The sequence below is a fragment of the Epinephelus moara genome, chromosome 16, assembly GCF_006386435.1.
Source record: "Epinephelus moara isolate mb chromosome 16, YSFRI_EMoa_1.0, whole genome shotgun sequence".
Classification (NCBI taxonomy): domain Eukaryota; kingdom Metazoa; phylum Chordata; class Actinopteri; order Perciformes; family Serranidae; genus Epinephelus; species Epinephelus moara.
In genome coordinates, this window is record NC_065521.1 from 12,366,898 (window position 1) to 12,383,644 (window position 16,747).

Genomic DNA, 16,747 nt, shown 5'->3' on the forward strand with positions numbered 1-16,747 from the left:
GGAGAACAGAGTGAAGAGGAGAACACCCAAAGGGACAAAATTCAGAAGTGAGATGTTTAAGAACTGCTTACCTTGTCTTCAGAAAACCTCATTTGGCTGTTTGCCTGACTTTCAAAAAACATTAAACCAGTAAAGAGTGGATCAGAAGGTCCTACTGAGCATGTTGGGTAGCGATTTTGTATTTGAGCCAAACACTGAGCAGTGTCTGTGAAGTCTCTGAATTTTCTGGAACTATATACATACAGATCTGTTTACTGGTTCAAAACACCTAGACCGTTTTTGTAAATAAAACAGCTTAACTGTGGAACATCCCAAAATTATCTAAAAGTTTCAGAACTTTCTACTGATAAAAGAAAAAATGGAGGATTAACGCTCCCAAAACTTTATTGGCAACATGTCAGTGCTCATCATGGGCTGGACGGAGACTTGGATTGTAATATTTTTTCTACTGTAAAGGCCACAAAAGCAGAAAGTCCTTTTGTTAGTGTAATCTGTACAATAAGTCATATAACCTGATTATTATGAAAACTGAATATAACTGATGTATATTTATTTGTCACAAAAATAAGGTCAGTGTACACTGTTTTGGGTCTGTCTGACAGTGGTTTCCAGAGGCTGAAACAGAAATTGAGCTGTTTAGTTAAGTCCATTATCTCTGGGGAAACCTTGAAGCATCACTAGCTTCCCTTTTCATATGAGAGTGGGAAGTAGACTCGCTATTTGGCCTTCCACAAGAAGTGGAAAATACTTTTTTCTCCCCCTGATTAGTAGAACTAATCCTTCCTCCTGGCTATTATGGAAGTGAAGTGCAGGAACTCTTTATTTACCACAGCCATCTCCTCTGCTGTAAAAGCAGAGATCCCCATCTTATCAGGGCCACGCAGCAGGAAGATGGCCCCGGCAGCTTACCTAATGGAAGCCGGCCAATGTGTTGGGTGATGACAGCGTTTAACTAAGCCTCGCCCCACTGGGGAATAAAATATGAGAGGCAGAGAACATCATCAAAAGGGGGACACCTGGCACGCAATGAGATGAGTGATTGAAACTATAATAATGTGTGGATAGTTTGTATATATGACCACCCAGAGAGAGTGCCATATGTCTCTTTAACATGAAGCTTCAGTGATTCTTCAGAAGAAATGGAGTCATTGCAGCAAATACACACAAATTACCTTTTACGGCAAGAGCATACAGTTGACTCCTATTTGAGATATATGAGATAAACAAAGTATCTTGTACTTTATTGACAGGGCGTGCAAAAAAGCAGCAGAGCATTGTGAGGAAAATCAAATGAATACGTAATGTTTGTCATGAGGGTTATTTTGCTATTCGCTTACTCGTAATGCTAAGCCAGTGAAAGACATTTAAGTCTAACAATCAGTCACCCGTGTAAATGTGAGAGTAATTAGGTGATTCTCTCTGTGCTAGATTCACCCTGAGGAAGAAGACTACGGCTTCGAGATTGAGGAGAAAAACAAGGCCATTGTGGTGAAGTCTGTCACCAGGGGCTCACATGCTGAGGTAATGGCCAACACACACACACACACACACACACACACACACACACACATACACACTGTATCTCCTTCCCGCCCCGGGGCATTAGTTCCAGTAGGTAATGGCTGTCTAGTGTTTTGACGGCTGCTGTCAGTCTGCCTCTGTTTCGCTTTGAGAGGACTTCGTTCTGATTGGCTGTAGAGCCATTAGGCATGCTTACTCAAATCACCTCCACAAGAACTGCACACACACACCATTTTATTTATCCAGAGTGATTATAAAATGCAGATAGTTGTTACTTAACGTGCATGATTATTGAGTTTCTTTCTCATAGAGCTTGCTGTAGTCATAGCAGTCAGCAGTGACACACTTATTGTTTGTCGACCTAACACACAGCTCAAGGCAAGTCTAGTTTGCTTTCTTTTCCTGTGATTTCGCCTTTGCGCTGTGTCAGCCAACTCTTGTTGGATAGGTGACAGGTAACTTCTGCCAAATCTGACCAGTAACAAAACCTGTGTACTGTTTATACAATCTTCCCAGCACTTTCCTACTTGAAAACACAGGAGGATGCCCAGGTTGTTTGTGGAATCTTCCTTTCCCACAGGTCCAGAGATGGGAAAAATCCTTACCCTGCTCCCCACCATTTCATTTTACCGTCATTTCTTTCTTGTCCCCGTGGTTCAAGTTTCCTCATCACTTTCTGTTATTGTACTCATCACAGTTCTTTCCCACATTGCTCTTCCCTCAAGTCATTTCTGGATAATCGTCCTTTTTCTCCTCTGCCTGCTTCCACCGCAGTAAACCCTCACTCCTCTGCTCCCTCATACACCCTGTTCTCCATTTCTCTCTCCCCCTCTTACTCTGTTATTCATCCCCCATGCCCCTCATTCCCCACAATAACAGGATTGCTAGTTGTGACACAGCCCGTGTGCCAGCAGCGTGAATGAAGCTCAGCTGATTCCCATGGGGCTCTGAAAAGGGCCGAGAGAGAGACACACACACACAAACACACAGAGCTCTTTCACTATATGATACTATTATAGAAAGTCACGTGCAGATAGGCGCCCATGCTGCATAATCACACACACAGAGATACACACGCACACGTATACATCCTTCAACATTCAGATGGCTGTGGCTCCTCCCAGTCGTTCCTACATCCACCCTGGGCCGTTATCCAGAGTCAGGGCACGGCTCAACCAAGGCCACCCCACCGGATCTGTGCCCTGGACACTGGATTCACACTGCGAACACACAGAGGCGGCATTATTCTCACAACGTGACTGAAGATGTGCGAGATGACTGCATATACTGACGTGCAGCAGGCTGTGGTGCTGTGTGTCTGTCATTTGAGAAGGGATTTTGATGATTGCGCAAAGCTGAGGATGGTTGATACTTATGAGCATTTTTACATTTGTCATAGGTGTCATTTATACTGGGGACACTTGGGACATGTTTTTTGTGTTTTCCTTTACACAAGTTAAGACATTTCAGCCATGGATTACTGCTTAAAATTCACCAGAATGCTGGAAATTAAGTATTTGACCCTCAGACCCACTGCCATATGTGCCCCTCCACCACAATGTTAAAACAAAAGCTACACCTAGTAGCAAAAGCTATGCCCTACTGATGCCCTGTTTTTTTCCTAACCCCCTGTAGTTATCTACTCTGACCTCATACTGATCCACCATTTCATTGCAAATGTCGAACGGTCCAGCTCAAAAATTTGAAAATCAAAACGTGGTGGCAGATGTTTTAACTGTGGCAACCTGCCACCAATAACTGAATATGTGGGAAACCCTGAAGCCCTTATGTTCCCACCACTTTTCAACACAGAGTGACGCCCTTGATGTGTGTGTGCAATTGTTGTCCACATGTCCACGTACTTAAATGCAGCGTGACTGATCAGACTGTATTCAGGTGAAGGAAAGGCAAGATCTGATAATTCAAACCACCACTAGACGTGGGCAGAGACATAAATAAAGTGCGTCTCTGCATTCACATGTACATAACTGTGGAAATTGAAAGTAACCCTTTAATCTGAAATTGTGTGCAAATCCAACAGGCAGCTGGCAGGAGACTCAGGTGTAAATATCATGCAGCTTAATCATATCTAGCAGCCAATCTTGATATGCACTCCCTCAATAAAAAGCCTTTATTCGCATGCTGGAAGACACATGGCAAGACTGAACAGGTTGTGAAAATATTGAGCAGTACACAGTGATTTTCTCTGTTATGTTTTGGTTTGTTTTCTGCCGTGCTCCTTGGAGGCACATGTACTGAACAGGGACCTGATTCTGGGTAATGCACACAAGGCAGAGAGAGAGAGATAATTCATGGATGGGGTCCCCAAATGACACTCTTACTGTGCAAATGGGGGTTTTAGAGTGAGCTGAAACAAGCCACAGCCTAAAAATAACTGCATTCTGTCTCTTGTCTGTGCGTCTGTCTGTCCAGATGGCTGGCCTGCAGGTGGGCAGGAAGATCTACACCATCAACGAGGACCTGCTGTTCCTCAGGCCCTTCTCCGAGGTGGAAGCTATGATCAGCCAGGCCTTCTGCATACGACGCTCCCTGCGGCTGCTGGTTGCCACAAAAGCCAAGGAGTGAGGGAACACACACAGACACTCAGACACACATTTACACACACTTTCACCCAGTGGACTGACTGGTCTTTTCTCATTCAGGATTGTGAAGGTCCCTGACAACCCAGATAGCCTTTCCTTCAGACTCTGTGGCTCTGCCCCTCCTCATGTCCACGCTGTCAGGAAAGGTGAGTGACTGAAATGTGATTGAACCCATAAGCTACTTTGATGACCAAAGATACGAGTTTTTTCAGGGGTAGTGAATAAATTTCAGTCTTACCACATCTGTTACTAACATGGAGAATAACAAGTGAAATAATGATTTACCAGTTACCACTAAAGAAGATTGTCCCTGCTGCTACAAGAAAAGTGAAAATTTGTAGAAGGGTTTTAACATTATACCTGATCAGTCACAAGACAGAACAGAGTGTACAATATAGTTTTTTAAGGTAAAATGATACCATCTGTTTTCACTGTAATGGAAAAGTCACCTCAAGTGGTTTAACAGTTCCAAGCTTCCAGGGAGATGTAATTGAATTAATATTTTCATAAATTTAGTTACAAGAGACATAAATTTTGGTTACGACCCTGACACTGGAGATCTGTGAACAGTTTTATAGAAATTTGACCGTGTTATTGCAGGATCTGTGCCAGTAAATGCTTTGGAAGTGTTTACGGTGTCAGGAAGACAAATAATTCTGAGTGAATTAAAGAGAAAGATGAGGTAACTCAAGCCCCCAACCACCTGTTACTTTCTGCTTTTAGTGAGCCTCTATTAGGTTTTTATGGCCACCTGTCAGCCAGACAGCCTGCTGACAGGGTTCACACCCCTAATAGACTAAACTCTACTTTTAAACACACACACATACACACACACACTGCCCTGTGATCAAAGCTGAAAGTGTACAAGGCAACTAAAAAGTCCCCCCACACATGTTCTACCTTCTCATTCCTCCTGCTCTGTCCTTACACCCTCCGAAACAGATGTTTGTACCACTTAGACTCGAAATAGAAACATGAGAGATTTATGACAAATTGAATGAGGGATGAATCCAAATGTGTAAACCAGACACAAGTAGGAGAGGACACGCACAAAAACAGCGAGAGTAGCTGCCGGTTGATGCAACCAAGGAATGTGATCTTGTGGTTTTACTTTGCTTTGTTATGGCAGGAGGACTTCTCCACTCACTCTCCCCCTCAGTTCTCCCCATTTGTCTCCGTTTCTCTCCCTCTCCTTGCTCCCTGTCCTCTTCTCTCTTTCCTGGTGTCTTGTATCACTTCTGGTGTTTCTGCTGTTGTTTGGGGAGCAGTTTTTTTTCCAGCTGTGAGTCTTCAGTAGTTTTTTCTCTCTGTTCCTAAATCAGTCCCCCAGTGTGATATCCATGCATGGGTCAAGTAGCCCCAGAGTTAGGTAATTGCTGGCACCCCGGGTGGAAGTGATGCCAGAGCTGGTATTTTTAGGTCGAAGAGGAAGATGATGGAGGTGTTGATTGGACTTCCAGGCTGCAAAGCCATTAGTAGCTTGGGACAGCGTGTTACGGCATTGAACCGAGTAATTTTCTATTTTCCTGGAGGAACAAAAGGGGCGAGGTTATACACATGTGGGAATTGAGTCCAAAACAAGATTCCATGGAAAATAAACTTAAGTGCTCTGATTTAAGCATTTTGGGGAAGATTTTTTTCCGAGTTATGAGAAACACTTGTATGGCACTTTTAAAGCTACAATTGGTAACTTTTCTAAAAGCAACCTTTTTTCGTATTTGTTAAAACTGTCACCATTTTTTGAAAGAAGTACATGAGACAGTCTGTGAAAAAAATCATGCTGCTCTTCCTCCTTGTAGTGCATCTAATGACTATGCAAGAATCTACGGCGGGTGTTGGAAAACAATCAGAGCCAAGGAGTGTCTGACGCAGCTGTCAATCACTGCTTGTGAACTGCAGTCAAACTATCAAACTAGGCGGCGTTGATCAAATATGAATCAAGATACTGTTACTGCATTGCCTATTTCTCACCTCAGATGTTTTCAGAAACATATTTTAGTGTACAGTTTAGCTGTAGAATGAAAAGTTGTGCTGGCCGGTGGCCTCTGTTTTGTCTCAGCTGTTTCAACACTGCGGTCCAGTGACAAACTAAGGCAATGCAGTAACACAAATATTGATTTATATTTGCAGCACTGCCAGTCTGAGAGTCTGACTGCAGTTCAAAGTGACTGACATGACTGACAGCTGCGTTGGAGACTCCCTGGCTGTGATTGGTTGTTTTCATTTAAGTTTGGTGGAAATCTTGCACATGCCAGAAGAAGCACTACGAGGAGGAGGAGGAACATGATTTTTTTCACAGATTATCTGTCTCATGTATTACTGGTTGGTTATAGTGATATTGACAAAAAGTTATTTTGATAACAGTCACCAACCACAACTTCAACCCCTTCTTTTCCCTGTCATGTCTACATAATAGCCCCATGTGTTGTATATAATTCCACTGTACATATACCACCATGTGACCTTGGACCTCTGATCCTGTTTTGACACACTGCAGGCTGGGAGGCGGCGGGGGCAGGTCTTCAGCCTGGCCAGGTCATCCTGAAGGTCAATGGCAACAACGTCAACCGCAGCGACTACCAAGAGGTCCTGGAGCACTTTACCGCGCAGCACACACACCAGGAGCCTCCCCAAGCGGTGAGCAAAACATAAAACAGACACCAGAGCACAATCTTTTTTTTTTCATCACAGCAGGTTTGTAGTGTAAAGTGGGGCATTTATTATGAGTATTTGAAAAGAAATACAATATGTGACTGTCACAGTCCTTGTGTGTATTGTCATGGCTCTTACTGTAGCAGGGCACTCCTTAAGTGCTTTATTTATACTACAAACTAAGTAATGACACAAGGAAGCAGGATTAGTGTCAGTTGTAGGTTTGAAAGTGAATTTACCAGGTCATTCAACAATGTGGGACAGCTCACTAAATTCACCCCCGATGAGCTAACAGACCAGAGAACCCCAGTGACCCAGACATTCCTACTCTGAGACGGTACATTAAACAGCATTAGCATTAGTTAGACCTGCAGTTACCTACCACCAACTAAGTGTTTGAAAAGAAAATAATGAATTACAAACTTTAAAGATTTTACTGACTTTGCAAAACAGTTTCTCTTTTAAATCTTCATCTCTGTATGATATAGTGGCGTCACGAGACAGTTCTCAGCACTCCTGGCTCCAACAGTGGGTGGCCTAGTGATCTCAAACATAAATTACTAGCTGACACTCTGTCGCTGCGGGCCACTGGTAGTGAGGGTTGAACATATTTCAGTTCAAGATGCAATCCTGCCTGGAGAGAAAAGGTAGCCCAAAGCAACCAATAAACAACCTCTTTCCACTGAGTTTTCATCCATTCTTGTTGAGTTTTATTTTAGGATACTAGTATTTACACTCCATGCTACACAGCTAACTTTCAAAACCCTTGTATAAACCCATGTCTGGTTGTTGAGACATCCCTGCAGCAGCAGTTCATGACTCCAGGCAGTATTTCACAGGGCTGCAGTCAGAGTAGGATGTCTTCCTTTCTGTATGAAGCACATTGTTTTGTATTGTTTTGTTTTATTGAGCCTGGCCTACTCTTCTGGCAAATCCCCTTGAACAGGCTCGGCTGAGCAGCCTTATTTTGGACCTGTTCCAATGTTTGCTGGTTCGTTTAACAGCAGGATAAATTACAAGGATGTTGTTGATGTGGCTGACTGCACTGCTGAGTTCTGGGCGGTGCAATCAGCCCTGATTACCTTGTCAGGTAAAATTTGTACATATCCACAGGCCATGTAGAAATACTTAAGAATCTGTCCTTCAAATTCTTTGTGTGAAGTACACTCACATCCAAACCCACACCCACAGCTTTGTATTAAAACACACACTTGAGCATGGCTCAATACAACTGTTTCTTGATTGTATCTCTTCCATGCTCTCTCCCTTTATATCACCTATACTTCATTCCTCGTTCACTTCCTCCTTTACTCATGCCCCCATTTCAATCTCAATATTGATTTTGTGCACATTATAGTAATACTTAATGTTTCTCCCAGTGTCAGTGGGTGTATCGTGCATTTGAAGATGTGGAAGACCTCCAAAGAGAAAGAGGTGCAGGTGAGAAGGAGGAGAGTCTTTTCAGTCCGTATCCAGTGGAGAATGGCTCTGACCGTGAGGAGGAGAACGGCACCAACGGCACAGGTGAAACACAGTGTTACATCCTCTGAAATTGTCTTGTTTTGTGCTTGAATTAAAAATCTTCTTTCAAATGTCTGATTAAGGAACAAATGCTGAGTCATTGAAGTATCACAATTATATTATTGCATTATCTTTTCTACCCATAGCAGATGTAATGTGGACAGTTATGAGCCTTGAGTTTCATTTCTGGCCCATCAGTCAGTAAAACACAACAGAATTAATATTACTTGGGTGTGCGCTTTAATATAAGCTGCAGCTGCTTTGTGGGTTTGCGTGGATCGATTGCAGACGTGATGTTAAAAAAAAAAAACTGTCGCTGCCAAAAACATTACATCAGAACATTAGAACACCTAAATTGCTTTTTTCAGGTGACCTCTTAATTCGGTCTTAGTCACTGTGTCAGTAAAAATTGGCTCCAGCAGTAGGTCATGTTGTCCTAGACTTGGAAAAATCCTCACTTAATTACACACGCTACTTACAGGCAGGAGTTACAGTTGTAGGACGTCATCTAGTAACACTGTGTCAGTGTATGCACAATAAGTGATCAGTTTTCTTACAGTGCTGACAGGGTAAGTACACTTGACAAATGTGCAGTATACTGTGTACTTTTACATGTGTCATTACTAAATGGATTTATGATATTATTTGTCTTTCTAAAGCTTTGGAGATTTTGTTATACGAGCAATTTTTTGTGTCTTACGTGTGCCAATAACATTTTAAGCCATGACTCTACCTCTGGGAAAAATATTTATTTGCACTTCTCTGAACTCATAAACTTTGGACTTTTCAAATGGCATCTATCAAGTATAGTCTTCATTTTGTATATAAATACTTAGTTTAAATAAATAAAATCTCTTCTGACTGCATGTAAAGTTTATATACTGACAAGTGACGATTGTGCTCCACAGACCACCGGCTGGGTCGACTTTCCCTCTCTGATGAGCTTCCTCTGGTCAGTATGACAGTAGATAATGTCCATCTGGAGCATGGTGTGGTCTATGAATACGTCAGCACTGCTGGCATCAAGAGCCACGTCCTGGAGAAGATGGTGGAGCCCAAAGGCTGCTTCAGCCTCACTGCTAAGGTAGTTATTTGAGAATGAGGGGAGGTCTGATTATCAGTTATACTTTCATTCATTTGTAGCTTAGTAGCTTAGTGTTGTATAATTCCACCATGGCATGTATCAGAAGATCCAAACTTGGCCGTTCACCCGTCTGTGGCTTACTGATATTTGTTCAATTTGCACTATTATGAAAGGAACTGAAAGCAACAAAAGGGTTTTTTGGCCTCACTGGTGTTTTCAGTTGTTAGTATTGGAAAGCTAAATGTTTAGTTAGAAGAAAAACACGCTTGCTGCTGCTGCTGCTGCTGCTAGGAATGCTATTTTTTCTTCATCAAGTTTCCAAACTTTTATTGTAGGAGTGATCCATCTTTACCAATGTTTCTTGTCTCTGCAGATCCTGGAAGCATTTTCTGGTGATGACAGCCTCTTTGTACGTAACTGCAGCCAGCTCATCTCCCAGAGTGACCGAGTTGTTACCATGCCTCAGTACGAGTTCAGGCAAATCTGTGACACCAAGCTGGAGAGTATCCGGCGACGTATCAGCAGCTATCAGCAGGTACAAAGACACACCTCTACAGTCCCTTGAACACACATACTTTGGCCTGTCAGATCCAGTTGTTACTCACAGAAATATCCTCCATTCATTCATATTATAGCAAGTGTAGGCAGAAATCTGGAAAAGGCAAAAAAACCTTTAGAATTTGAAAATACACCCTCCTCTCTATACAAAGCCCCTCCCATCAGACAACTACAGGCATGTGCATGTGTGTCATACAGAAACCCATTGTTTCCCATACATTGATTTATTCAATCTTATTTCATTGTATGCTGAGCCCCTCCTTCCCCTGCGTTCTCTCTACTATCAGACCACAAATCACACAAGAATTAGCCAATTAGTGCACCCCACGATCCCTCTGCCTCACTCCCCACCACTGTGGACTGCTTCCCAGGGAGTGGAGGTAGCAGCTCTGGAGACAGAGCTTTAGTCCTTTGCTGAAGTGGCTCAAATTCACCTAGCACAAACCCCCTTAGCGAATTTCACAGCAGGCTAGTGGCCAGCGGCAGCACAGGGTCTGAACCATGAAAAGGCAGCAGCAAAAGGTTTGCTGATCTGGCAGGGAGTCAGACCTGTCCGCTCTCCCGGAGTTGGGGTTTGCGATGGCTAGATTTAAGTAGCAGCGACTGCTGCCTGGGGGTCAATCAGTGAGACAGAGGAAACACTTATGGTACTTACATACACTTCATCTTGAAATCGCAACTATGACCCTTTGTTTGCAATTAAGAGAAGGCTAAACTGTCAGTAACATTTTCTCTCCATCTTTGAAACATTTTGCCAATATGTACACTTGTTTTATTTCATTTATTGTCGGACAATTTTTTTTAGACTCTCTCTTCAGTATGTCAGTTTTTTCCTTTTCTGGGTTGCTTTGCAGTGTAGGCAGTTGCTGCCAATGCTGGAATAGTAAGTTTCTCTGCAGGACTCTCTCTGAAATAACCTGTGATCGGCCAAAGTCTCCTATAATGGGATAGATTTTCTAAAGCTTGAAAACAGCCAAGAGGAGGTGCAGAAGTCTAGTTTCCTCTCAGACCACTTGAATTACAATAGACTCATAGATGCCAAAATAAAACTGCCTACACCAGCTGTAACCTGAAAACACAAAAATCCTTTATTCATGTGTCTGAATGACAGTTCTCTGAAGTATAAGTCAGGTAGCTTAAATCATCACTCATACCAGTCCTCAGATTTGTAGACATAAAAAATAAAAAAGACGTATTGTCTCTCATCAATGTATTTCTTACTGGTTCTTATTTCACAGACACATTAAACTACCTAGAGCCATGGTTTTTAACTCTTTGAGAGGCTTTCGGTGGGATGTGAAAATAAGTTGAACACTGCCTTTCTTCTGTTATTGTGTTACGCTTGTAAAACATGACACCTAATAAGAAATTTAATGATAAAAGTTAGACACAAGCTCTTAACCTTAATTTTTTCCATTACTCAAGACATCAAGAACTCGCTTCAGCTAATGGGAAGCCTGTAATAAACTTGAAGAATATTACATTAATTAGTCTTTATTGTTTTGGCAATTACGTCTTTCTGTCATATTTTCTGCTACAATGACCATGTTTTGCCTCGGTGGTAAAAGTGAAAATCACCTTATTACAAACACACACCGCAAATATTAGAGCTGTCATTCATGGAGCTTGTTGTTGTTTCACCCAGTTTGCTCTGGAACTGAGGAACAAGGCGTGGCCCTCCTTCAGGCAGGCCGGCGTTCGCCCTCACCCACTGGGCTGCATGGACTTTGTTCCCACCAACTGCCACGTCAACTTCATGCAGGTGTCTTACCCCAAGAGCACCACCTCTGCTGGCAGGACTTTCAGCATCCGCTTCGGGCGCAAAAACTCCCTGTTTGGCCTGGATCCTGACCAAGGTAGAGGGGACACACATACACACACCTCTATTCAATAAGATTTGAACATTAGTACATTCTCCGTCACATATCCATGGCTTAAACTAAGCTTCACTGAGATCCATCCCCTCCACGATAACACAGCTTAACCCACTTAACATCAACTCAGTGATCATTTTGACTAATTACCCTCCGTGACCGTTTAAAATCCCGCAGCACAGAGAAGGGAATGTGAACCCCAGCCTCCCACAGTAGCCATATAGTTTCAACAAGGATTTCCATAGTAAATTAGATGAGTGGTTTGCCATTAGGACTCCATTAGCTCCAGGCCATACCCATGTTATTGACATGAGAAGTGAATGAATGATGGCAGTAAAGATGGTGCTTCGAGGCAGCGTAGGAATGTGTGCCATTCACTCACTGCTGCTGCTGCTGCAGAGGTCAAAGGGGAAAGAAAGAGAGAGTGAGAGATTTGAGAGAAAATGGAATGTAATGTCACCAAAGAATAATTTCAAGAAGAGGGCAAAACATTAAGAATCCTTTATCCATAGATACAGAAAGAAGTATTGTGTCTTCCGTCTATATGTCTCAACTTTATCATGACGCAGCTTAATATTAATTAAGAGTCTAATTAAGGCTTGGCTTCTAAACTGCACTCTAAGTAAAGATGAAAAAGCAATACAGTTTGCATTGCTGTCACTGTTCCAGGATGCCTCATCTTTCTTCTCAGCACCAGCTGCAAGTCAGACATCTGCCTAGCAGTTGCACTGACAAGATTGTCTGCTCTGGTGCTTTTCAGTGTGCGTTCTGCCGGCTCAGCCAGCCAACAGCAATGGAGACGCTCTTTTCTCCAGTGGCAGTTGCTAATCTTTAGTGTTGCAGTCAGAAACAGAATGTATTTACGAGGCTTATTACCTGAAGTGTTACAAAATGTCCTTTTCCAGCACCATACCCTGGATTTTAAAGGAATTTGAGGAATGTACATAAAATGTATAAGCGCTTCTCTATTTAATCGCAGTGTTCGCTGTGTACTAATAGTACACACCCTAGGTTCACTGCAAGAACTTGATCTGTCTGCAGTTTTGGGATGTCTCAGGTTATTGCAGCTTAGTTTGGCATTCAACCCATGTAAACAGTTTTGCATCCTGCTCTCACTGTGCATATCAGTTGCATAAGTGCCCTTTAAGAAGTTGTTTTTCAACAAGTCTAAATGGAGAACAGATCAGAGTGTTACTTCACAGGGTTTATAACATCTGGGGTGGATATAATTGTCAGAGGGTGAAGTCTGCTTCACTCGCAGTCTGCAAACATGTTGTTCATTCTCCTCTCCTGTCTGTCCTGTCCTGTCCCGTAGCACAACTGAACCCCATGTCCCACACACTGCACTGTGTGACCAGCATGGGAGCTCCCTCCTGGAGCTGCTCTGGTCTGGAAGGAGATGAGGTGGATGGCAGCGGGGAGGTGACTGTGGATGGAAACGAGGGGTTGACGGACAATCGGCGGAGTGGCCATGGGGAAGGCGGGTTGAGCTTCCTGCTCAAACAGGAAGACACAGAGACCCAGGACGCCTACATTTGCTTATATAGCCGTCTGGACGTCGCTGTGAGGGAGATGAGGCAGTATGTCGCTCAGATAGATGTGTAAGTGATAAGTTCATAAAAATTCTAAATAATTTGATCCTCACTTTAATAGGAATATGATCTTGCTTTAAATGGCATTCCTTTGTCGCCATTCCATATAAATCTCTTATCTCTCCCCCCATGAAAAGTATCATCTATCAAATAAAAAGAAAAGGGCTCTTATCCATTCAGAAAATATTTTCAACAGTGACTGCTGTTGTCAAATATTGGCATTGCTCTGGTGTTTATATGTGAGTAGACTATTTTTGTAGCCTTCACAGTGACATTTAGAGATCTCTGCATAAAAAGCTAGTAGCTGTTATCCTCCCGCCAGCCTCCTGAGGCTGTTCGTCAGCCACTCTTTGTCCGTCTGCCCTTTGCCTTGTTTAAAGCTGAGGATTTACAAAAGGAACATTCTTCAGGCCCAAAATATTTATGGGCCAGGCCCAGTACAGGAACAGGGAGTGAGGCCAGGATAACATCAAGAGAAAGAGACACTTATTGTGTGTCTGTGCAGAGGAAGGGGTGTGACAGTGTGGCTGAATAGATGTGTATGTTTGATTGTGAAGGCCTCTGTGCAGAGTGTATTATGATATAAAAATAAGCATAATAGTGTGTTGACATTATTTAAAGGATAAAACTCGAGTATACCATATGTCTTTAAAGCTATCAGTACATTTGAAATATGAAAAAAAATAAAACATAAATAAATAAAAAAAATGCTACAAAATGATACTGTACTGTATGCTAAAATATGTTGTAAGTCATATTTTATTAAATGTGTTTTCAAATCTAATTTTGGCAATAAAACCCTTTATTTCTTTCCTTTAGCCTCTTGTCATCCATCACCGAGCCCACGCAACTCCAAGGGGAGGGTGGGGAGCCTCCAGTTTACGAGCCAAGTCAGCCACCCTCTCTGGCCCCCTGCGAGGATGGCTGCGACCAGGACAAAGTGGAGCAAGGTGGCATTAAAAGGGTCTGCTTCAAGGTGAACGAAGAGGACCAGGAGGACTCGGGTCATGACACAATGAGCTACAGAGACTCCTACAGGTAAACGGTTAAAGCTAGCCTGTGAACCAGACCAATCTGGGAGCTCATATATTATTTGGTCTGGCAGATGTGTTGGTCCCCCTCCAGTTCGCGGATTTACATATCCTATGATAGTAAAGGCATGACCCTTCCTACTCTGCCTTACTCTGCCTCTGCTTGGCTTACCCTGACATTCTTAACCCAAGCCCAACCAGTCTTACTCCTCATGCATAAACCTAACCCAACAAACAAATGCAATAAGTATTTGCCAAGAACGAGCAAGGTGGGTCGTGCCTTTGCTATCTTAGAAAACACAAATTTGAGTCCTGTTAAAGCAGATTTCCAGGCAGCCTCAGATAGGACGACCAATCACAGCCATTTATCTTATCTAGAGCATGTTTCCGACAGTGACTGAAAACTTGTTGAGCCATTGAGCTTTATGCACATACTCATGCCAGGGACACTGCGAGGAGCTTAAACCTAGCTAAGGGAAAAAGAGTGCCGTTGAGGCAAACAGCCAAGATGGCTGCAGCTGATGTGGAACTTTCCCATTTAAGTACTATTTTCATATTTTCTGTTTGCAAAAACAGCAACACCTGTTAACAGACTGATGCTGCACCATCACATCTCTGCAGTCTGTAGTCTGTTTACATTTGTCTGTCACTCAGCACTACGTCACATGTCTTCTTGTTTTGGTTGTAGGTCTGTCAAATTGCATCCAGAGGTATTTTGGTCAACAGTTGTTGATATTGCTGTTGGAAATTGTAAAAGGGAGGTTCCAGAATAATCGGAATTTGCGATTTGGTCTGGTGATGTCAGGCTAGGTTAATGTTGTGTGTGTGCATGTGTTATTAGCTCACAGGCTTACAAAGTACATAGCTAAAAAATTAATGATAATTTAGAGTCACATTATCGTTCGTCTTTTCTCAATGAGCTGCCTGTTATAAAGTACAATTAACTGTTTATGCTGGGGGGGAGGGGGGTCTGTATTTACCTTCATGGCAGCATTGTTTTAGGCCAAAAAAGGAGACATGGGACCCCCCTTGTGTCACTCCTGGATTTCTAACTATGGACTCTATAAAGTATGAACAACAGCCAGACTCCCTCTTTACTCTACAAACCCATAATGCTCGTTTCCCCCCTTTGGAGGCTAAAATCTGTTCCAGATGTTGGCATTTTAACTGAGATCGAGGGCTAAAAATGACTTCAAAATGTTTCGGTCAGATCTGGTTATGTCATTTGCTTGTTGTGAGTTCATTCAGATGTTTCTGTATATGTGTGTGAGAGAGAGTGTGTGTGTGTGCACGGTTCACTGGGCAGGGCTCCACTGAGCCCCACCCTCCACCACCCACTAAGATGTAGTTATTGGTTGTTGGTGCGGTGGGCTGGTGTATAATAGAGCCAAATGTTTGGGGCGCGGCCTCCTCACCCACTCTGTCATTAAGGGCCGGCCACGCCATGTGAAACGTGACTACCTCATCGCAATAAAATGTAAAGGGATATGTAGGCTGTTGTATGTGTGGCGCACACACACACACACACACACACACACACACACACACACACACACACACACACACACACAGGGTGAGGTGTTTGCTCAGGGTTTTGAAACCCAGTGGGGAAAAAAGAACTGTTCAAGGTAGCAGTGTGAGGGCTGCACAATGAATGTGGATGAATCATCCCTCTTCGATGTGATGAAAAATGCTACTGTGTTTCAGAGGTGGGTTGGGTTGTTTTTTTTTTTCAAATCTTGCTGAGAGAATCAGACATTAAAGCCTGAGGTGGTGACAGTCCACAGCAGAGCTCAACAGTCGGAGGTCATTGGCCGGGTACAGCTTGTGAGGAACATAATGTGAGAACAAGGACAGAGGAGACTCACAGACACACAGGGGGTCAAAGACAGAAAAATGCCGAAAGAATTGAGAGAAGAGTGTGTGAAGAAATCATAATCAAGTAGTGTTTGTTCTAAACTCTAGTACATCGTGTCTGTTATTAATATTTGGCACCAGTGTGTGTGTATGACCCTGTTAAGACTTTTTGTCTGTATTTAGACAAAATGTAGACTGTGTCCAGATCCATCTGAAACAGATTACAGTTTCCTCAAGTAACAACCTGTGATTGATCTTCCTTTCGTCACTTAACATCTCAAATAGTCCTATTCATCTCTTCTGTTTCCTTAAACAAGAGACTATCATTTTTTCTTGGCTTCCTGGGCCAGTTCTGCTATGAAACACACTGTGCAAGTCAAAGTTGTTTCAAATTATTTCACATTTGTATTTATTTGTTCTCCGGGGTGAGAGAAATAGCGTAGTAAATCCTTTC

General features: G+C 42.8%; 1 protein-coding gene across 1 annotated transcript in view; it reads left to right on the forward strand.

Moving 5' to 3' along the window:
* The window catches only part of prex1 (phosphatidylinositol-3,4,5-trisphosphate-dependent Rac exchange factor 1), a 93,267-nt gene that overhangs the window by 61,836 nt on the left and 14,684 nt on the right, over positions 1-16,747 (forward strand). The window contains exons 17-26 of the mRNA XM_050065199.1: positions 1,429-1,521; positions 3,955-4,103; positions 4,185-4,270; positions 6,622-6,761; positions 8,156-8,300; positions 9,206-9,381; positions 9,755-9,916; positions 11,585-11,795; positions 13,129-13,414; positions 14,225-14,443. Coding sequence (XP_049921156.1) covers positions 1,429-1,521; positions 3,955-4,103; positions 4,185-4,270; positions 6,622-6,761; positions 8,156-8,300; positions 9,206-9,381; positions 9,755-9,916; positions 11,585-11,795; positions 13,129-13,414; positions 14,225-14,443 — 1,667 coding nt within the window. The remainder of the gene's footprint in view (positions 1-1,428; positions 1,522-3,954; positions 4,104-4,184; positions 4,271-6,621; positions 6,762-8,155; positions 8,301-9,205; positions 9,382-9,754; positions 9,917-11,584; positions 11,796-13,128; positions 13,415-14,224; positions 14,444-16,747) is intronic.